The following is a 24,452-nucleotide window of genomic DNA, read 5'->3' as shown; positions in this document are numbered from 1 at the left end:
TGAGCCAGCGCAGAGCTGAAGTCCTGCTCTCACTGCAGACCTCACAACTGTATCAACTTATAACAGTCGGGTTGTGACTTTGCAATGCCTGTTGCTTGAGCCAGCACAGAGCTGACTTCCAGCTCTCACTGCAGACCTCACAACTGTAACAACTTATTACAGTCGGGTTGTGACATCGCAATGCCTGTTGCTTGAGCTAGCGCAGGGCTCTCACTGCATTTCCGATTCCTTTCTTCTAAAATATTGTTCTATGACACTCTTCGAGAATTGACATTCTGCTGGCGTGTAACATGGTAGAGCAAGAATCGTTCTGCATGATGCCATTTATTTTAAGGTTTCAATTGGTTGGCGTTGTCAGGGTCGTGACTCTCTGTCTGCTGCGCACCTCCTATTAGTGGTTTCAGGTTAAGCCTGCAGCCTGGATCATCGTTCGTCTGGGGACCAACTCCAGAGTTCCCAAATAGTTGAAAGTTTGTTGGGATGACCTAAGTCTTCTTCAAGGCAGATGTTGGTAGGGTGGTGGACTCTAATTAGAGTTGGTATCTGGTCCTCCCACGTACGGGTGACATTTGGGCTGGGTAGCCTGGTCTGATGCCGGGATAGGCGGAGTGTGCCTGTTCGTCTTCAGTCAGGAAGTGAGACAGCCAGTCTTGAAGAAGACTAAGGTCGAAACGCGCGTCGGCTGTTTGCACTCACCAATGTTGAGTTAATTGCCACACTGATGATCTTTGGTTATGGTATACCAACATAAATAAAAAACCATATGCACCAATAATTCTTTGACTGGACCATGACTTAAAACAATAGGCATAACTGCCAGATTTTGCACAATCGAATCCAGCCAGCGCCCACAATCATTCAAAGGTGTGTCATCCCAACAGGCATTTATTTTATACCACAACATGACTTTCAGATGCATTTTTACTAAACTATTTTCTCCAACACATTACAAGCTGCATTAATGTGTTTGCGTGTGTGTGTGTTTGTCTAGACAGGTTCTACACTGATTGCATATATTAAGGACTGGAAGATCGCTTACATTCGAACAACAATGATATGCCGTCTGTTAATTGGTGTGAAAGTGCTTGACCACATATACAGAATAATTGATAATTTAAGTCAAAATGGTATTGGAAGTCACCTTCGGCCTCGTGCCTCCTTTTGATCACAGAACCCCTCTGTGACTTGGCACATCCTGGTAAAGTGGGGAGCACTTGCTCTGATATATTTTATTGAGGAGGATATCCACTTTCCCAGAAAAGTCTGTGGGTGACCGGTCCTGACTGCCCTAAGTCAATCAGAATCGCTCACCTCTGGGTTCAATGCAGTCAGCCTCCTCCTCTACACTCGGGGCGACCTCCATGTGGAACCTTCGAGTCGAATGACCTTCTCCTCAGTGACCTGCCTCTTGCCCGGATCTGCCATTTGGTTTCCCCAAGGGCAGCTTTCCATCTTTTGTTTCTACCAGTGTTTGCTATTATCAGAATTATTTGTAGGCAGGCCCAGGAACTGAGCTGACAGGTGCTCTCCTAGAATTCTTTAAATGGAATCGATTTGAGTTAACCAAATAATGGATAATTGTGGCTTAATGGCAGTCCGTAGCAGCTGCCACTTAACTTGTCAGACCATTGCTTTTGTAAGGTTTGAAGCATGTAGTCTCCCATTATCACTCTGAAGACTGCATGATTTCTCTTAGTAATTGTTTATTTATAACGCGCTTAACGCCCAGAGGTTTCTAAGCGCGGACCCGGGCATCGAAACTGTGTTGCTTCACCTCGTCTTACTTCCAAGGCAAGCGCGTTACCCCTGAGCTATCCTCCCAAGACTTACTGAGGTACTTTTAAGAGGGAACCTCCAATTTTATTATATTCAGCCAATCGACAGACCTGTAACATTTTACAGACATATCTTGTGTGTTTTTATTCAGGCTTTGATTTTTATAAAGCTCCACTCACGTCTCGACAACCACCACTACGGAACACTTATCCATGAGCCTAACAGGTTCATTTTAAAATTGTCAAGCAGACCCAACTTTCTTTGTGGCATCCTTTTTGAGGCCAACCCGCTCATGTCAGTCTTCCAGAAGCTGTGGTCTCATTGTTTCCACACACCTGTATGCTGTCCTCAGAGCAAAAGACGTTGCAAAAGGGTGAAGATCAAGTCGTGGTGGTGTTCATGGCCTCCTATCAAATATCAAGGTAGCTGGAAAAGAGATTGTTTTTGGGATTACCGCTCAGCAAAGTTATGGGTTTACTCACCCATATAAGTAAACCCCACCAGGTTGCCTCCTTCTCCATGGCGGCCATTTTACAGGTGAGCCACATGGTCCCCGCGTGCTACTTTTCATTTGCAAAGCCCGCTATTTGCACCCCTGGGAATAGGCCCAGAGATGGTAAAATCAATAATACACACTGTGGCGGGCTAGATGGACCCATAACAGCCCGGGGCATAGCGTTAAGACCCTGGCTTCCAGTGAACCTCTGACTTTGACCCTGGACAATTGCCCACCTACCTCCAGCCCACCGACAAGGGTATTATTGCTTAAGGAGTACTTAAGAAGAAGTAGGGGGCAATTACAAAAACACATTGAAATGTAACCAGACGAATAGGGATTTTGACATATTGTTACATTTGAGATAAATACTTCAATCTGTATAATACCAGCTTAGCTCTCCAGTGAACCAGCCTTGCATCGACGGAGGGAGTTCTACTCACTCCCTTGCTATTAACAACATGCCGGAGTCATAAGCATTGGATAATGGAGAGTTGATCTGCTTATCCCCGTCTTGGACACGCTGGTTGGTCTGAATGGGTTTCCCTTGTTCGATGAAGCTTCATCAAAAATCTTCTCCCATATTTCCTGAAGGGTTGTTGGCCATAGTGGCAACGTATGAGAGAGGTTGGCCTTGGGTTCAGAACGTTTAGTGCATAATGGAAGTCTGTTTTGTGGCGTTATGCCCCCGTTCCAAGGGTTTGAATGGTGGTAATGCCTGTCAGGCCAAGTTAATGGGCCGAGCGAAGCGAGGGCCATTAACGAGGTCTCCGGGCCGTTACCCCCCCTTCCACAGGGGCTTTAGGCCAATAGCACCCCGTTCTACCAAAGCGGTAACCAGTGTCGTAAAAAAATAAAGGATTTTCCTTTGTTCACCGGAACGCGTGCAGCGTCCCGTTGTATGAAGGAAAATTCTTTGCAAAGATGCCTGCCATAGACAGGAAAGGCGGGGCTCCGTACGGAACACCTCTTCCCTTTCAATGACAACCTGCGGAAGGCAAGGGGAAGGAGCAGATGCGGCGGCGGCATCTGCTGCCGAATTAAGGTAAGTTGGAGGGGGTGGAGGATGGAAAAAACAAAATAAGGGAATGCAGGGCGTGGGAGGGGCATATGGCGGTGGGAGAGCCGGCTGTCAGGCGGCATGGAATGTGGGCTTGCACCAGCGGTTCAAGCCTGCATTCCTAGCTATCTGATTGGCTGGCTTTCCCCACCAGGGGGCTAATGTAAAATGATGCCCTTTTAAGTTGGTGTGATGTAGCTTTTAAGAAGAGTTTTGCACTGTTCAGAATTAAGAATCGCTGGTGTTAAGAGCTTCGACAGCCCGTGGGTTCTAATTCCATGGCTTTCGACGTAATGTCTGTCCTAGCTCCTGTCGCCCACTTCTGGCCAATCACTGCAATATCATTGAAAAGTTCAAACCTCTTTAAAGCGTCTGCCACATGGTGGATCTTCCAAAGACACAGCTCCTCATATATACGAGTTAGGCAGTGTGGGTGAAATCGGTGGTCCATGGCGGTAATACCATTTGCGACAATTTACCACTGCTCCAATGCCTAACCGGAGAATGGAGGCCAAGTATGGGCAAAATCTAAGCCAGCCACTTTACCTCTAAAAATAATCGGATTTACTGTGCCGGAATGACCACTCATCGTGAATCTGACAAAAGTCCCTGAGGACTCCAAAAATGGGGATTAACACCACTGTTACCCCATTTATAATCCTGTGGTAAATTGGCGGTAGAGGTAAATACGTTTACCGGTACTTATCACCAATCTCGTGAAGAGATCCATCAAGTGATGACAGCATAAATGCAGTGACGTAAAAGAAAAGGGCGGCCCCTCCTCATGTGTTCTTGGTGGCAGCTTTTGCGCAGGTGTATATTTAGGAAAAGGCCACGGATGGAAAGAGCATCCAGTGCCCCGGAAGCAGATCCGGCGGCCTGTCACGAGCAGCCGAATGAGGCCACTTCCTTCGGGTTCGTTGACAGTTTGCTTTCCCGCCAATGCCAGGCCCGCTCAGAGATCTTGCTGGGAGCCAGACCGTAGCGGCCCCCCTCTCTCTCCGTCTTTCCATAATTTATCGGGGGACGCCTGCCTTCCCTCAGGGTTAAGACGTGGCAACTTTTCCTGTTTGCTCAGCAGCCCCGATGCCGCAGTTCAAACACTGCTCGCAGCAGCTGGCAGATGCGCGCCATGTCAGAGCAGCTGTCGTCATGGATACGGGCAACAATCAGGAAAACAGGCCTGTTGATTCCAGTGCAAATTCCACTCGTGTTTACCTGTTGTGGCTCTTGCTTGCTTTCCGAGACGCCTGCTCAAATGAGGGGGCACAAGAGTGGAAGACATTTTGTATTTTCCAGCAGCAATAAAAACAGATCTAGCATGGAATCACAAGCTAACATTCCTCACACACAAGAAACAGGACAGTGCTTTTCTTAACCTGCATGCATAACTATTACCTGTTGTTAATTAGTGTCTGGCTAATGTCGTAAACACTTTGGGCCTGATTTATAGAAACCGCACAGAAAATCCTGCAACGCCCCACGTGTCGAAATCGACTTTGTGTGTCCCCGCGTGCAAAGCTTTCTTTGCACGCTCCGCATGTTCATGGAATGCGCAAAGAAATTTGATTTGCCTGTGGAATGCCCACAACACGCCCCCATGCAAAGCAAATCCAGCCACATATTCCTACCTTTGGCAGTCCTCATCCGCAACATCGTGCACCCTGCCAATACTGGGGCTCATCCCCCCGCAACCAAGGCAGCATCACAGCAAAGCAGCGTACGGTCCCTGTTACTCCTAATTGCACCCTGACAATATGCATACCATTTCTCGTAAGTGTAGCCAAACCCTGGTAAATCTGTATGTAAACTCGCATAAATCAAGGCTGCACCCTGCTAAACTGCATACGATCACCCCTAACTGCAATCGCCAGCCCAACTGTGTGCATGAACCACTAAATTCGCGATCCCACCATACCTTTGCGCGTTGGTTCCAATGCGATTGGGGCTTTGCGGGTCCTTTCATGTGGCGGAAAGATCGCAAGCTTAGCGTGCTTCTTCACCCGGCGTAATGTTGCACGATCAGATCCATGAATACGCTTGTGCTCGCGCATTGCTCGGCATGCAATATCTTTGTGTGGCCCGTCCCTCGACACGCCCACATAAGTCCTTGTTCTTCCACATTCTGCATGTGCCACCCCCTATTTATTTCCTTGCGTAGGCCCATCCCACACTTTGCGTGGAGAGTCCCGCAGAGCGTCTGACTTCACGCAAAGACATGACGGACCTGTGCAAAGTCCCCGAACAGCACGCAAAGATGGCTCCATGAATCGATGTAAGGGTTTTTGCCCGCTGAAAAGTGCGCAAAGGCACTTTTCAGCATGCCAAAAAATCCTATAAATCAGGCAATTTGGGTATTATCATGAGGTTGGTGGTAATTCCGCAGAATTACCCCCAAACCGGTTTCCCTTATTGCTCCTCTCCCCCCATGGATTTACCACAGGATTGCGAGTGGTGGCGCAAGAGTGTCAGTCCCCATTTTCTGGAGAATTAGCACAACCAGGAATTGTGCTGCGGTAGTTTGGAAGATTTTTAGCCCTAAGGTGCATTATTTACCTGCAGCTTTTTCCTGGAGGCGAAGCCTCGACCTTACTGCTTAAAGTTGTAGCACAATGGTACAGTAATATGGCGGCAAAGAGGTGGTAACGGAATTGCTGCCACTTTACTGCCACTTTTTACAACACCGCTGTACTTGTCATGAGGTCATTTGACATGTACGCTAATGCAAGCGAGAATTCCGGCCCCAATCCACAGAGAAGTTATCAGGAGTAAGTCTGTCCTGACCTTGTCTTACATCAAGTGAAGCTATGCACTGGACAAAAGAACTTACTATAAGTCCTCTGAACTTACTCCTGACTTACACCTGGAGAGGGCTAATCAGGTCACGGAAGAAGTGATTCTGAGTAACTCTGAGGTACTCCTGTCTTGCTCATAGAAAGTCAGGCGTGAGTCTAAGTTACTCGGACTAACTACTTTCTGGATTGAAATTACCTCTATAGGTGTAAGTGACGTGTGCATCAACTTATTCCAGGCAACTTCTTTGTGAATCAGGTCCAAACTGTATGGTTTATTTTTCTAGAAATTTAACATGATGCATATGTGCTTCAAAAAATCTTGCTACATGTAACCAAAATGTATGGTGGAACCGAATTGGCCAATATAGTATTTTAAAAAAAATAATTGCTACATTTTCCGAATGTTCCTGCCCAGGCACTTGAAATACATGAGTTTCCTTTTCTGAGCTTGATTTTTAATGAAATGTTTGAGCGTGGTAATTTTGTGTGGCTAAAGTTTTAGAGGCACCCACTGGTCACTAGGTGAAGCACTGCCTATAAGAGCGGGTGACGGGTCCGCTCCCCAGTGGAGGGGCCGCAGGGTGAGCGGGCCGGGAGGCGCCAGAGAGACTGGAGAGGAGGGTCGGCTGCAGGTGCGTCCGCCGGAAGCTGGCCAAGGGTGGGGCACGCCCTCGGTCAGGACAATGGAGAGAGCCACAGGGGTAACGGCACCCAAATGACGCCATTATAAAGGGTCGGGCATGGGAAGAGAGAGCAGCAGCTCCTCTACCTCACCATCGTGACCCTGCCGGACGCCGCCTCGTTCGATCCCGCCTGGATCATCTGTCATGCCTGCCTACCTCCCTCTGTCAACCAAGCAGGATTCTGCCGCACTCCTCGGACAAGTTTCCATCCCACCCAGCCATTTTGGCAGTAGGAGAGAGGGTCAGGCGGCAGGTGGGGGAGGACCATGTGGTCAGTGATTTACCCATCCTGGGTAGAACCCTGAGGCTGGTTAGCTGCAGTGGTGAGGGCATGGTCTGCCTCCCAATGGGATGGCATTGGCCCCGCAAGGGGGTCCGATGGGAAGGTGGACAGAAAAGGAGGCTGAGGGTCCAGTAGGTAAAAGCTGTCGGTCAATAGAAGGATGCCTCCTGGGATCACCCCCAACATAGGGTACGCCGAGGAGGTCCACGACAGCATAAGGGGCACCTCACTGCTGTACAAACGCCGGGGCATAGTTAACAGTTCCACCGGGAACTGCTTGTCACATGGAAGAATTACTGTTGATATGAGTTATGGTCCATGTAAAAATAGCTGATTTACGATGATGGGTTTATTGTAGTTACTACGGTCGTGTTTATGTCCGGAATGCATTGATCGGATTACGTTGTAATAATGTTAAAGGATTAAACATGGCCAGATATTTCCAAAGAGGAACGATGTGTGGGTTCTTTTCTCAAATCTGGCTGGCAATGCCTCACTGCTGCGCTCACTTTGCTTGTGAGTTATTTCAGTCTTTTTTCCTTCTCGCTTTTAGGCACTCCAGGCAGCGCGACAGATTCTTCTACAACAGCAAACCAGCGGCTTAAAATCTCCCAAGATCACTGAGAAACAGCGACCACTGCAGGTAGGTGGCGTCGTTTTACCTCTGGGGCCTTGCTCGCACAACACTTTTAGCCCTTCTGTTTTGCTATCTCTGTAGAGAAAGTGAATCGCTACGTCCCAAACAGTCTTTGTTGAATCCTGTCTGTTGTTAAAAGATCACCTTTATAAAGTATCATTTGAGTTCCGGAACATAATTTTTATTGTCTGTTGAACCGGACGAGTTCAGGGATCATAAAATGATTGCTCGTTATAAGAGCACTTATGTAGACATATATTGAATTTGGCATTTGGGTGCCTCTAATTTGATGGTTCTGGTTTGCATGAGTGGCTTTTGGAAAGTCGATGGGAGGGGTTTTTAGTGCCAACAAACCTACAGTAAGTTAGAGTTAAAGAAAGAAATGAAATCGCCCTCTCTCGAGACTTACTCCAGGCTTACTCCAGGCTTACTCCAGACTTACTCCACTAGTAGGCATGACTGGGTGTTTTTTGCAGAGCCCCCTTCTTGCCCTGTGTAAACTTCCGCTGATCTCTAACCTCATGCCATGCGCCCAACGAAAGCAACGTTCATGGGCATTGCTTCAACAGGGTTGACATGCGGGCAAGCATGTATGTTTGGCCACGAGTTGGTCTTGGAAGCAAGACCATGCTGAGAAACAGAGGTTTAAATCCCGGCTCCATGCTTAGAAGCCGAACTCGGGTGCGGTGTTAGGAACATTATAAAAACAATTCACAATAAAATAAATCAATAAATGCATAAAGTGCCAACGGAGCGCTGTGGAAAAAAGGGAGAGATTACAGCGGGAGAAAGAAGGGGCCCAGAGAGCCAGGGCATCATCTAACACAGTGAACAAACTATTTCTAAAACCCCCTTTGACTTCATCCTGGCCAACAGTGCCATCCCACTCGCACAGGATAGCCGGGCCAGTGTGATGTCTGAATGACCCTCATAAGTGCCCACTTTAATGATGGGACGAAGTGCTGGAGTGTTCGGCAAGCAGCACTTTCTTTACGGGCAGTGTGTGCAGTCTTGAAGTGGGCGATCTGGACGCTGCGGCCTGTCTCACAAATACGTTGACTAGACTAAATCTTGCGTTACACTTCACTTACCCCTAGAGAGGGCTATTCCATTCAAAAGACGTTATTTTGAGTAACTCTCCCTCACGCCTGACTTACATCTGACGTAATTCAGCAAGGGGTAAGTTATGCCTAACTTACGTCAGGAGTAAATGAGCGTTACTCAGAAAAACATCTGGGATTTGAAGTGCCCTCTTCAGGTGTAAGACAGGGGTAGGCCAGACTTACTTCTTTCTGAATGGGGCACTCATTCCCTAAAAGAAGCAGAGAAAGTACTGGGGGTCATTGCACGCGCATGGACCTTGATGGGGCATCCATCGCAGGCTCTGTGTCTAGAAATGCTGCTTTCAAGCCAAGCGTCACCCCCTTCCATGGGGCTAGTCTCTGTATCAGGAACGTATCCCATTATACATTACTATGGCGCGGGCATAGTAGCAGCCTCCAGGATGGCCATGCGTTTGTCTGAGTGGGTTTCACATTTCACGTGTTGTGAGTGGTGTCGGCGGTGGGATTTGCCCTTGTGGAGTTACAGAATAAGAGGTTTCTGGGGGCCGGCTTTGTTTGCTCCCCTCTGAGTGCACTGGCATACCATTCTGCAGGCTTCATTACAGCTACGGTGGGGACGGGGCAAACAAGTGGTACTTTAGATACCTACTATTTTGAAAATACCGTCTAAATACATCGAACGCACTACCTGGGGTTACCATGGGTTAGTTACCACAGGAACTACTTTAGGCCTCATTATGAGTTAGGCGGAAATTCAGCGGTAAATCCACCAAAGAATTGCCCTAAGGAATTACCATTACCACCACTTGGTCAGGCGGAATGTCTGCCTGATTACAAGTGGTGGTGTAATTCCCCATTTATTTTGAGCCCATTGGACCCAGCAGGGCTTTTTCTGCCGAATTACCGCCACAGTAATTCCACCAATTCTACCGATTTTTCACCTTGAGTGGGAAGATTTACCTCCAAGATTTTCCTGGAGGTAAAGATAAAAAAAACCCCAGGGGGGAGAGTTCACATGGAAGAGTACTATATTAATTTAAGTACCCAATTATAGGAATAGAGGTGGAAAAGAAAAGTGGCCCAATCATAACAGATTCATATTTTCATATTTTAATAATCATCACAAAACATTATAAAATTGCATAATATATAAACAACATAACAACAATAAAATAGATGAATTAATGTTAGTATAAAATACTTGTCAAATCTAATACATTAAACCATTCGATCGCAATTTAATTACCACAATTCATGACCCAGTATTAATCAAGGTAAAGCATCACTGTCTCATATTTTTGAATTTCATTCGAATAATAAAGATGCTGTTGAAAAGAAAATTACTGCCAATGGAATAAAGTGCTAAGTGCAAAAGAGTAATGAGTGCCTAATCAAGATAAAGCATCACTGTCTCATATTTTTGAATTTTATTCGAATAATAATGATGCTATTGAAAAGGGAATTGCTGCCAATGGAATAAAGTGCTAAGTACAAAAAAGTGCTAAGTGCCTAATTTTCTTTTCAACAGCATCTTTATTATTCGAATGAACTCTCCCCCCTGGGTTTTTTTTTTGTCATATTGTTGCTCCCCAGTTCCATGGTTCAGGGGATACCCATCTTGTGTGATGTATTTCCTGGAGGTAAAGCCACAAGTCAAAAGCCAACCTCATAATTTGGCGTAGTGGTAAAATTGGTGGTAACTCAGTATTGAGGCTGCTTGTACGTACCTCGTGCTGCCAATATCCCAATGCAATCTTATCTTGTAATTAAGAGGTATTTAAAATACTGTTTGATTTTACTATTACCGTTACCGCCATAGCTGTATTGAAGCCCTTAGTCTGGGGGGTTATACAATCTATCTGTTTAATGTTGGGGCCCTTTGATTGCTTAGTTAGAAGCGTGTCCCCGTGGTTCAGGCTTCCTAGAAAGGGTTGGCAGAGTGGCTCTGCGTCACTTTCATTCATTCTTCTGTTTCTGTGTCATCTCCTGGTGGACTGGCAGCTTGGTGGGCAGTTTTAGGGCATTTCATCGTTACCCTTAGAAGAGAACTTGCCCTCTCTGGAGGTGGAAAGATAAACAATAATTAGAAACCCTCATGACAGGCATGAGTGTTTCTATTTACAGTGGAAAACAAAACTTTTGCCAGGCTTTTGAAATGGCCGCTGGCAGCACTGTGTAATCCGTTGTGCCTGTTTCTTTCACAGGCTAGACCAGGCAGTGGGAAATGGGCGGTTGGCATCAGGTACCTCCAGATGTGGGCGGGCCCTTCTGTCAATCAGTCATCCACTTTGCACTACAGCAGTCCCCCACCTGGCCTGCCCTTGCCCACATGTCATGAACTGTCAGTGTCACTGTGTGTTAACTTGTTAGGGTTTTGTCAAGGTGTACAACATTTGCAGCCAACCCACTACCAGAACAAGGTGCACACTTTTTGTAGACTTTAAGGGCCTGATTCACAAAAACGTTTTTCAATGGGAAATCCCCAATGGAAAATTCTTTGTTAATGAGGTCCAAAGTGTGTTAGGTCATCTTTACACCACATCTTTAAAGTACAGACCCAGGGGGATGCAATTCCCGCTTTCCAAGGCTCCAGTAGTTAACATGTGGCTAAAACATTTGTAACACTATAAACTAATGTCAATTCTATCAAGAACTAACCTTCAATCAACTTGTTGCGACATAGTTGTCATTTGACTTGTGCATGACTGTTGCAGTAATGTCCATATTTGTTTTTTCCAGTTAGCACAGACCTGTTCTCTGCTGTTACACATAACACTTGTATTTTAATTATCAACAGTGCATTTTTTTAGGACTGGCTAGAGAAAGCTTTAGCTCTCCGCCGGAGCAATTGAAGCTATGTATTAGAGTGACACTAGTGTCTAGCAGGTGTTCTGTGACACAGAATGAGTGCATCATGGAGAAAGCTCTGATAAAGGGTCCGCCATGTTGTAGATGTGAGTGGGACTGTTTTAAGTTGGGGAAAGGCTGCTTAATGTTGCTTTTAAAAGCTTGATTTATTTTCACGCTTTTTGATATTTTGATGTGTTTTCCAACTCTGCATCGCAATGTGTTTGTTATTTATGTTTGCTCATTAGTTTTGTTACTAATGTCTATGGTTGTCACTGTTACACACCTACTACAACAGTGCTTAGAAATGGGAGGTGCTGGCATAAAGCGCTGTATAGAAATTGTAATACAACTTTTTTGCTGTGCTTCAGTTGAATCTAGACGTGTCCAAACTTTATGTTGCAAAGTAAAGGACTCACTTTATTTGGTTGCAAAAGTGTGATGTGTAATTGCAACTGTTTTAAGACTTGAAGGCCTCACTTGAAATAAGCTATTTTAGCAAATGTACACTCACACTCTCGCCTAGCAACGCAATCCCTAGGAACAGCAAACACGCCAAAGCGCTATATTTGTTGACCAGCAAATAAGATTAAGCAAATTTCATTTTTTAAATTTGAAAATGCACTCTAATATTAAACAAAAATAACCATATGAGTGGTTCTTAAAGATGTGTTTCTATAATAATTGATCTAGTTTGGCACTGATTTTAAAAGTGTTTTTTAGGATCAGGTAGTTGAAATGAAACTCTCGATTTAGTGTAGAGTGCTTTGTGTACACTACTGAGGGTCGTGAATGATTGCCCTGCTCTTTAATATCACAATTGTGGCCCAGTTGCCGTACATTGCAGGTGTGCACGGCATTCCGGCAACTTTGCTGCTCCACCCAGCGGAAAATGTTGGGAGGGACATGACATCTGATGAAAAGGTGCCCCAGCCAAATGAATGGGGACAAAATGGTGTGCCATGAAAGTTGGGGGGGGACAAACACCCCCGTGCCCCCTAAAATTACGCCCATGACTCTGCCGCACCTGCCGTTGCGGTTCTGCCCGCCTACGTAAGAGCCAGAGTTAGGGCCTAGACCGCCAGCCCCAGATTCCTGCCATCACAATTGAAACACGTATCAACCAGTTTTTCCTGATCGGTCAAGTTGGTGGTGGTTGTTTTTTTCGTGGACTGTTGGCAGGGTAGCTCGTGAGTTAAGCGTTCGCATGAAAAATGGGGCAAGCCTGCACTTCATAAGTTTGAATGCCAGCATAGCCGAATACAAAAGCAAAAACCCGCAATTACGGGGTCGATGAGGTGGGTGGCAGGGGATGGCCGGGGGAGACAGAGCAGCCGGATGCCTGTTGGAACCGGCTCCGCAGTGGGGTGCAGGGGAGGCGGTTTTCATGGGTTTGGGCGCGGCGGGGGAGGTGGGCGCTGCAGCGCCAATCCTGGGGGCATAGATAAGGCCCTGGCGTGACGAGGTGAGCACAGGTCTTCACCTTGTCCTGCCAGATTGTCGCCGCCGTGCCTGCACCGCCACCTGGAGCCCTCGAGCCACCCTGAAGTTCTTTTCCCATCCCATCCACCCTGTGTTAGGAGGAGGGAGGGAGTGGGGGGGGGGCGGGTGAGGAAGGACCATGGGGTCACTGAGGACTCTGGAGCCGGAATAGCGCACAGCGACTGGAGTCTCGCAGTGGGGGAAGGGGGCGGTGGGGCAGCTGGGCCCGCTAAGGAAGAAAAATATGTCAAGTGTGTTCACTCTTGGCCTAGGCATGCCCCCTTGCTCAGCCCAATGCCTAAATCCTTTCCAGGTCAATAAGTTGAGCACCATTAAATTGGGTACTACCACATACAATGACAGTGCATAGAAGTAGTAGGCATTGGTCCTCCAAGAGCAACCCAGAGAAGCGAATGCCACTAGCCGAAACACCCGCCGGGAGCTGGACTCAGGCCACTGAACGCATTTCATATCGTTGTTTCGCTAGAGGTGAAAAGTTCACCGTTCGCTCTTGTGGTGAACCACAAAGTCCCGTGGAGAAAACTGGCTTCTTGTTAGACCGCAAGCGGAGTGTGGCAAACACACATGCCTGCTCCTCTTCACAGACACTTTTTCTCTGGATCGCATGCCAGTGGACTTCTTGCTGCAGGACTCCATGCCGTTGGCTCCACCCCGCTGGATTCGATGCACTGTACTCAATGCCCCGGACTCCATGCCGCCGGAATCCATGACGCTGGACTGCATGCCGCTGGACTCCATGCTGCAGGCTTGCATCCCGCTGGACTCCACCCCACTGTACCCCATGCCGCTGGACTGCATGCCGCTGTACTCCATGCCGCTGGACTCCACCCCGCTGGACGACATGACGCTGGACTCCACCCCACTGTACTGCACGCCGCTGTACTCCATGCCGCTGGACTCCACCCCGCTGGACTCCATGACGCTGGACTGCATGCCGCTGGACTCCATGCTGCAGGCTTGCATCCCGCTGGACTCCACCCCACTGTACCCCATGCCGCTGGACTGCATGCCGCTGTACCCCATGCCGCTGGACTGCATGCCGCTGTACTCCATGCCGCTGGACTCCACCCCGCTGGACGACATGACGCTGGACTCCACCCCACTGTACTGCACGCCGCTGTACTCCATGCCGCTGGACTCCACCCCACTGGACTCCATGCCGCTGGACTGCATGCCGCTGTACTCCATGCCGCTGTACTCCATGCCGCTGGACTCCACCCCGCTGGACGACATGACGCTGGACTCCACCCCACTGTACTGCACGCTGCTGTACTCCATGCCGCTGGACTCCACCCCGCTGGACGACATGACGCTGGACTCCACCCCACTGTACTGCACGCCGCTGTACTCCATGCCGCTGGACTCCACCCCGCTGGACTCCATGCCGCTGGACTGCATGCCGCTGTACTCCATGCCGCTGGACTCCACCCCGCTGGACGACATGACGCTGGACTCCACCCCACTGTACTGCACGCCGCTGTACTCCATGCCGCTGGACTCCACCCCGCTGGACTCCATGCCGCTGGACTGCATGCCGCTGTACTCCATGCCGCTGTACTCCATGCCGCTGGACTCCACCCCGCTGGACGACATGACGCTGGACTCCACCCCACTGTACTGCACGCTGCTGTACTCCATGCCGCTGGACTCCACCCCGCTGGACTCCATGACGCTGGACTGCATGCCACTGTACTCCATGCCGCTGGACTCCACCCCGCTGGACGACATGACGCTGGACTCCACCCCACTGTACTGCACGCTGCTGTACTCCATGCCGCTGGACTCCACCCCGCTGGACTCCATGCCGCTGGACTGCATGCCGCTGTACTCCATGCCGCTGTACTCCATGCAGCTGGACTCCACCCCACTGGACGACATGACGCTGGACTCCACCCCACTGTACTGCACGCTGCTGTACTCCATGCCGCTGGACTCCACCCCGCTGGACGACATGACGCTGGACTCCACCCCACTGTACTGCACGCTGCTGTACTCCATGCCGCTGGACTCCACCCCGCTGGACTCCATGCCGCTGGACTGCATGCCGCTGTACTCCATGCCGCTGTACTCCATGCAGCTGGACTCCACCCCGCTGGACGACATGACGCTGGACTCCACCCCACTGTACTGCACGCTGCTGTACTCCATGCCGCTGGACTCCACCCCGCTGGACTCCATGCCGCTGGACTGCATGCCGCTGTACTCCATGCCGCTGTACTCCATGCCGCTGGACTCCACCCCGCTGTACTCCATGCCGCTGTACTCCATGCCGCTGGACTCCATGCCGCTGGACTCCACCCCGCTGGACGGCATGACGCTGGATTGCATGCTTCTATGCAACAAAGGACACTGATGTTGCTTCCACTATGTCTTTAATAGTCTAAAGTTAAATTAATGGTGGAATTTAAAATTCAACTCCACGGCATGCGTCATATCAAGGTTAAGAGTTGGCTTATGTTTTCAATAGACACCCAGAGAAAGTTTCCGAAAACAAAGCTTTCAGCTGAGGCGCGAGACAAACCCCGCGGGGGGAACTGTTGCGTGTGCACTCTGAAACCCTGGGCCATACATCATCGGTGAAAGGCTGTTAGATGGAAGGCCTGCTTCCTTTCATCGGCACCGCGATTGGGTGACTCCAGTCCCTGTAGAAAGGAATAGCAACACAGCACAATGGTGTAAGTCAATTTCATTCCAAGTGGAATGCATAAGGCGCGAGCGGTGTGAGCGAAGCCACCTGAGGGCCGGCCAAGTCCCGCCAGCAGGAAGTACCCGCCCCCAGCCCGGAACTTTCTCTCCATACGCCTTCCTATGCTTCCCACACACATACACACATGGACCGAGACAAGGGAAGCAGGCACATGCACACACAAGCACACATACACATGAACCGAGGCACGAGAAGCAGGCACATGCACACACAAACACATACGCACATGAACCGAGGCACGAGAAGCAGGCACATGCACACACAAACACATACGCACATGAACCGAGGCACGAGAAGCAGGCACATGCACACACAAACACATACACACATGAACCGAGGCACGAGAAGCACGCACAAACACAGAAACACACATGCATACACACATGAACCGAGGCTAGAGAAGCACGCACAAACACAACACACATGCATACACACATGAACCGACGCAAGAGAAGCACGCACAAACACAACACACACGCATACACACATGATCCAAGGCAAGAGAAGCACGCACTACCACACACACACACACACACACACACACACACACACATACATGACCCAAGGCAAGAGAAGCACACACAAACACAACACACATGGACCAAGGCAAGAGAAGCACGCACAAACACAACACACACACACATACACACATGATCCAAGGCAAGAGAAGTACGCACTACCACACACACACACACACAACACACACACATACATACATGACCCAAGGCAAGAGAAGCACGCACAAACACAACACACACGCATACACACATGGACCAAGACAAGAGAAGCACGCACAAACACAACACACATGCATATACACATGAACCGAGGCACGAGAAGCACGCACATGCACACACAAACACATACACACATGAACCGAGGCACGAGAAGCACGCACAAACACAGAAACACACATGCATACACACATGAACCGAGGCAAGAGAAGCACGCACAAACACAACACACATGCATACACACATGAACCGACGCAAGAGAAGCACGCACAAACACAACACACACGCATACACACATGATCCAAGGCAAGAGAAGCACGCACTACCACACACACACACACACACACACACACATACATGACCCAAGGCAAGAGAAGCACACACAAACACAACACACACGCACACACACATTATCCAAGGCAAGAGAAGCATGCACAAACACAACACACACGCGTACACACATGGACCAAGGCAAGAGAAGCACGCACAAACCCAACACACACACATACACACGTGAACCAAGGCAAGGGAAGCACACACAAGCACACATAAACACAACACACACACACACAGACACACATGAACCAAGGCACGAGAAGCATGCAAAAACACAGCACACACACATACACACATGAACCGAGCCACGAGAAACACGCACAGACACAACACACACACAACACACACATGAACCAAGGCAAGAGAAGCACGCACAAACACACACAAACACAGCACACACCAAGACACACACTCTGAAGCACTGATACAATACGCAAACACACACACACGCACACAGACATGCAGATGGACACACACACACAAACACAGCACACACACACACACACAGCCACACACTCTCAAGCACTGATGCAGCACGTATAAGCACACAGACATGCAAATGGACACACCCACAAACACAGCACACACATATACAGACACACACTCTTAATCACTGTTACAACACATACACACACACACAGTGACATACAGATGGAAACACACACAAACACAACACACACACACTCTAAAACGCTGATACAACATGTACACACACAGGCATACGGATGGACACACACACAAATACAACACACACACACATCCAGACACACACTCTCAAACTGATACAACACGTATACACACAGAGACATACAGATGGACACACGCACACATACAGACACGCACTCTCAAACACTGATACAACACATACACACACAGACGTACAGATGGACACACAAACACATCACACACACAAACATAACACAGACACAACTCTCAAGCACGGATACAACATATACACACACACACAAAGTGACATACATATGGACACACACAAACACAGCACGCACACATACAGAAACACGCTCTCAAGCACTGATACAACACGTACACACACACACACACACACACAGAGACATACAGACACACACTCTCAAGCACTGATACAACACGTACCCACAAACAGGTTTATACAGATGGACACACACACACACACACTCTGAAGCACTAATACAACACGTATACACAAAGTGACATACAGATGGACACAAACACAGCACACACACATACAAACACACACTCTCAAGCACAGATACAACACATGCACACAAAGTGACATACAGATGGACACAAGCACAAACACAACACGCACACATACAGACACACTCTCAAGCACTGATACAACACGTACACAGAGACATACAGATGGACACACACTCAAACACAGAAACAAACTCTAAAGCACTGATACAACACCTACACACACACACGTGCACACAGATGGACGCACACATGCTCCCTCATGAACTAACACAACACAGATACAGATGGACACATTTTCGTGCACTAACACCACATAGACAAACAGTGCATAAATACACCCCCTTTTCCCCCCGCCTCACACAAACAGGGCTGCTTCCGGCGACGTAAGCAGCTCAGCTGAATACAATCAAATCTTTATTTGTGTACCAGCTTTCAAAAAAAGTCACACACATGTCTTACAGAACCTTATTTAGATCTTACTGCATTCCACATAAGAAACACCTGCTTGATCTAATAGAAGGTTGCATGTGTCAGAAGCCTCTAGGATAGGGAGTGTGCATTGTCGCCCAGAAACACCTTCCCTGCATGAAGCATTGGCAAAGAAGATATTACTAAATGCGAAATGTCCTCAAATAGAAGTCCAAAACACAAAGCGGGGGCAAAGTCTCTCAACACAGGTCAGTGGTGGGCAACCTGTGCCCCCCGTCAGTTGTTTTGGCCCACAGCCCCCATCCGGTCTGCACTGACATGGGGGTCGCAATGCCAAGCTGCTTCACCAGCTGGACCCGGGTATTGTTGATTTTCTGCCCATATAGTGTGCCCTTAGCAGCCTGGCCTGTCTGTACCCCCAGAAGGTGGGAACAAGCATGACCCTAGGACACCTGAGAGCAAAGCAGGGGTTTCAAAGGTGTGCCGTCTCCTCCACATAGTGTGGTAAATAAATCGGTACAAAAAGCTGCAGTAAAAACCCATGAAGAAAAAATAGAGATAAAAGCACATGAAAGGGGTAGCGACGAAACTCTGAGAATTCTACGTCTGTCGTCCTCCTAGGTGAAACCCAGCTCTTTCGGGGACAGTCCCTTTATTTGAACAACGTGTGAGCCTGGAGTCACTTGCACATTGGTTACCGGATATTGAGAACGATTTATCTTACAGACTCATTCAAATGTTTTGCCGGTGGGTGAAATACAATTTTTTTGCATTTCTTGGCAGCATTTCAGAAGGTTTGCGGCACATTTTTCACGGAGAGCGCAAAATCCCGATTGCTGCATTTGTGATTGTGTGCGCAAAATCACAATTGTTGCATTTGTGATTGTGAGCGCACATTCGACGCACAATGTATGGTGGCCAGAGTGTACAGACGATCCCAAGGAAAGACCCTAGACCTTGCATTATACCTCTCCCTTTGCAGACCAGGAGCTTCTCTTCTTCCTTCGTCGCCCCCAAAAACGAGCTGCACAAAAAACCCCTGTGCTTGTTTTCCTGTTAACCAAAGTTACAGCTGCTCAGCTGTGAAGCAGTCAAGGCCTTCTATTGTGACTGGATCTTCAAGTTCTACTGTTTTAAATTGCCTGCAATTAGCATATCTGAACCTTATTTTTAGGTTTAGATTGCAGTGAGAGAGTGCACTCTCCTGTTAGCTAATTAGTGCTATCAAGGAACAGTAGGTTACCTCATTAGTACCATGTGCATTTAATTAAAGAAGGGAAAATTGGAGTTAACCTCATGGCTAATATTTTCACGGAGTACTACAATGCCAACACCTTCAATTGGAGTCACAGCCCTGTGTATCTAATTATGCACCGATGCCAGATAAGGTTAGGGGGGGTGCTTGCATGCTGTTAGCGAGGCACTAGATGAGATGTGTTTGCTGGTGTATGCCATTAACAGTGGCTTTGAAAAGGCTTGACAGTGTGTCAGGCCAGCTGTCAAGTTTGTCTTGTGCAGCCTTCTCGGAGTAGCAGTGACACGATTTTCAACTCAACAACTCGTGTGATGTTATCACTTCAATGTGTATTATGAGGAGACAACATAGGCAGCAAACTAATGCTGATTGGTTCATGGCAGGCTTCAAATGGGCAAGCAGTTGACAACAGAGTTAGGGTTCAGGAGTGTGGCAACAGAGGATGCCTTGTGAATTAGGTCTGCTGGCTAATGTTTGCAATTTTTCACTCATTCAATGTCATTTCATGTGACGATTAGATGGTTATATGGGATATTACCGAAAGCACATTTCAGAGTTGTACATTTCATTGTGACCAAAATACAGAAAAATAAAAAACTCTTTAAAAAAAATATTTGGGGGGTCCCCCCAAACTCCCTGATTTTCTATCCTTCGACCGCCACCCTAACCCCATTCCGAGCCATTTTAAACCCTTACCCCTCTGCCCTCTATATATGTATTTAATATTTTCGGCATTTTTCGGTATTATGGTCGCAATGTAATGTAGCACTCTATAATGTGATTCGGTAAATTGACTGTGTACCGATTAGATGTGTCATTCGATAAGAAGGGCCAGTCATAAATAGTTCTCCAATGACACGAGGACAGCCAGAATGTCGCAAGTTCAAAAACTGGCTGGACTGACTCAGCCCTTCACCCTACTATGGTCGACTAATTGAGTACCATTACATTGGCTAATAATAATAATAACAGCTATTATTAAAGCGCTTAGATGCCATGGGACCCAGAATGAAGCGCTATATAACAAACCTGGTATGGCTTCGTACTGATGAGATCTGAGCCTCTTTTTCAAGTAAGTCATATACAGTGGTTGTACGATTTTTCAAAGGTTCACGTCTGAAGGAAAACGGAGTATGTCTCTGATCAAGCAGAAGGTAGAACACTGCCTTGGGAGGATAGCTCAGTGGCAACATGCTCGCCTTGGAAGCCAGGCGACGTGGAGCAACACAGGTTCGATCCCCGGGTCTGCGCTTAGAAACCTCTGGGTATTAAGCGTGTTATAAATAACCTATCATATCATATAATATTCCCCATGCCTGCAACCCTGGTGAACCATTCAGTCTGGGCAGGCCCGACACTGGAACGGGAAAGGACTTTCGAGGAAGGCGGTTGAGCTGCTCGCAGTCTTCATGGACTCCTTTCTTTCTCATTGGTCCAGCCTCACGCTGGGATTGGATGTAGGATGGAGAGGATGTAGGATGGGGAGGAAGGATAGCTCAGGGACCACGCGTTTGTCTTGGAATCAAGACAATGCGGCACAACACAGATTAGAATCCTGATTCCGCACTTAGAAACCACTTGCTGGTACTAAGCGCGTTATGAATGAACAATAAAATAACTAAATTAATGTAGGCATGCCAAAGTAGCTTTTATTTCGATCACGTACATAGTCTGAGTTCTAGGCTGTTACGGCCGCTCCTTGATTCCTCAGATTATAGGTTTGTGTCGATGCTGCCCTATCACTCGGGTTATTCAGCTTTTCAGCATAACCTGATCCCCTTTACCTGCACACTCCAGAACCGCTCTTCACCACAGCATGCATAGTGTGGTGGGAATTCTGCGGCTACGCCTCACCACGGCTCACCTACAGTACTGCAGCCGCTGTCCCTGAGGTTTTGGCTATGGAGTGCATTAGTGGTCATATTTGAAGACACCACAGGTGGGCTGCAGCACCACTGCTGTGGATACAAGATGTGTTGGGCACCTCAAAATCCACAGAGCAGGACGCCCGTGGGGTGCACCCACAGCCCTGCTGAAGGCCGCCATTGACGAAGGTGCATTGGAGGTGTAACCCCTGTCTTCTTCTGATGGGTAACTCATAGGACTCTCTTTGCCCCTTCAAGCTATGGGATCCGATGCGGATGCAGGTGTGGCCAAGGGTGGGATTTAGACTGTCCCCCCCACCCCTGGAGCACTAATTATAGGGGCTGTAGCGGAATGAGAAACCATCACCAGCCCAAAAGGGGAGCGTGTCCGTCACAGGGCCATGCGGCTTGTGAGGGTTTGGTTTCATTGGGCCCTTTTGGGAAACAGACGAGTCGCAGGGTCTGCCCGGCTCTATAAATGTGAGTGTCCCAGCAATTGGGCCGTGGGGGCGTTAACTTGCCACTGAGGGTAGGGTCTTGCCTTGAGGTTCACATTGTGAAGACAACTGTTGAGTCTCCTGCGCCATGGCTTTTGGCTCCCGAGCCATCACTCAAAGCTGATCACCGCCCATTCATCTTTACCGCACAATGTACTCAATGCCGCTATTGTGGATTATGATAGGTTATTTATACCGCACTTATTACCCAGAGGTTTCTAAGCGTGGACCCGGGGATCGAATCTGTGTTGCTCCACGTCGTCTTTTCCAAAGCGAGCCCGTTGCCCCTGAGCTATCCTCCCATGGCTGCAAAACCATGTTGGGTTTGGCCTTTTTATCATCGGGGTCCAGTGCCGCTGTTCGAGGTGGGCTAGCGCTATATGAACCGTGAACATCAGTCCCAATAAAGAGCAGAAGACATGCCTGTCAGCTCCTCAATAACCTTAGCGCCTCTCCCGCAGGGTAGCGCTTTCTGCCAACTTCCACATCAAAATAACATAGGGAACACCTCTTTACACAGGGTTTTAAAGATTGGGCAGCGCGCTAAGAGTTCTAGGTGTGATGAGAGTGACCGTGTAGGACTTTAAACACGTTTTTTTTCCATATTAATAAACATTTGGCTTGGGTGATCGGTGGCCAGTGGCAAAATTTGAGGGATCAAGACGAAGTTAGAAGGCGGGACTAGGTTTTGTGGGAACCCTGGAGCAGTGCACCCCCGGCACCACGAAGCGAGTAGTTCCAGAGCAGGGGTCATGAGATTGAGTTGGCAAGCCCAGGCAGACCCTGAATACAGTCCAAGCTTTGGAATAAACTGGTAGGTGTAGATGGTTGCCAGTGTACTCCTCCGGCCCTGTGAGCCCCACCCCAGAATACAGAACACACGTGGCACAGTGTTATCTGTCCGGGCTAGTTGCCAGTGTGCTCCTCCAGCCCCACCCCAGCATACAGAAAACACGCAACACAGTGTTCTCTCTCCGGGCTCCACGGTGGCACTGGCGATCCGTGGCACGCCCCGTTTATTACGTGCCCATGCGGCACAGTTGCGTCACTCCGCAGCGTGTGTGCTCTTAAAGGGACAGGCACCACAGTAGGGATTACCAGGTACTCAGCTATTGTGTCTGAGGCCCCGTGCAAGAGGCGATAGGAAATAGTGTTTATCTTCATCTCTTCGTTTGAGAGATTTACAAACCACCAAGAAAGCCATTGTTATATTTTCATGATCTTGCACGAGTTGAACTTAAGAACAACTTCTTGAGCCAATTGCCCCCTTTTGCAGGCGTAAAAGCCGTGAGTAAAATACTCGAGCTCTTCCTTGCAGTTCCCCTCCTTCTCTGATACCCTCCCTCACTGGTTCCCTTATGGTTTTGGTGTTTCCGGTCAGGCAGAAGCATTGTTTAAAGGTTTTCTACATGAATTTCCACAGGGAGAGAAACACGCTTCTCTTTCCCTGTTCTTTCCTTGTGCTCGGGCAGTGCTGGTCCTCCCTCCACCGAGAGGGCGTAAACACAAGGGAGCTGCCTGTTTGGGTTTCCAGTGCTGGCATTACTGCTTAGGTATAGGAGTATGGGGGACACCTGTTGGCGGTAGGATGCAATGCAGCTCGGTCATACATATCCAGACAAAGGGCCCGATTCATGGAACATTTGCAGGTTCAAGGTGAATTTGCACTGCTGAAAAGTGACTTGGCACTGCCGACACAAGCCCTGATTCATGGAACCGTGCAAAGTGTATTTTTGCTGTGCAAAGTAGGGGAAAAGTCAGCGCTTAGTCATTTTTGCAGTACAAAATGACTTTGCCCGGACTTTGCAAAAATACACTTTGCACGGTTCCATGAATCAAGGGTTGTGTCAGCAGTGAAAAGTCACTTTTCAGCAGTGCAAATTCACTTTGAACCGGGCAAATATTCCAAGAATCGGACCCATAGTGGTTTAGCACATAAAATCAGTTTTGAGATGAGCCTTGTTCAGTAACCCGGAAAGACTCCCAGATCACTGGATCCAGGAAGGAGGACGCTGCTGGTTCCCTGGGATTGCAATCTTAGCACTTACTAACAGGTGAGGGGGCTGCACCTTGTGGCTTTCCAGATGACTCCTGTGATTGCTCACCAATGGCTATGCTTGCTAGGACTGATGGGAGTTGTAGTCCAGACCATCTGGAGAGGCACCTGTTGCACCCCCTGCCCCCAATAGATAGGTTCTTTGTGTGAGCAGCTGTATGTGATAGGATCAACAAACTGAAAAACACAGTTTTTAAGCCTTGCGCAAAGGCACTCGTGCGGAGCCTGT

General features: G+C 48.4%; 1 protein-coding gene across 8 annotated transcripts in view; it reads left to right on the top strand.

Moving 5' to 3' along the window:
• The window catches only part of FOXP2 (forkhead box P2), a 289,073-nt gene that overhangs the window by 103,805 nt on the left and 160,816 nt on the right, over positions 1-24,452 (top strand). For all 8 annotated transcript variants that reach the window (XM_069627894.1, XM_069627892.1, XM_069627896.1 and 5 more), the window contains one exon: positions 7,647-7,736. In XM_069627894.1, the coding sequence (XP_069483995.1) occupies positions 7,647-7,736 (90 nt within the window). The remainder of the gene's footprint in view (positions 1-7,646; positions 7,737-24,452) is intronic.

The sequence above is a fragment of the Ambystoma mexicanum genome, chromosome 12 (genome assembly GCF_040938575.1).
Source record: "Ambystoma mexicanum isolate Mex_15411 chromosome 12, UKY_AmexF1_1, whole genome shotgun sequence".
Taxonomy (NCBI): domain Eukaryota; kingdom Metazoa; phylum Chordata; class Amphibia; order Caudata; family Ambystomatidae; genus Ambystoma; species Ambystoma mexicanum.
The sequence above is the reverse complement of the archived record's forward strand: the minus strand, read 5'-3'. Positions and strand labels throughout refer to the sequence as shown.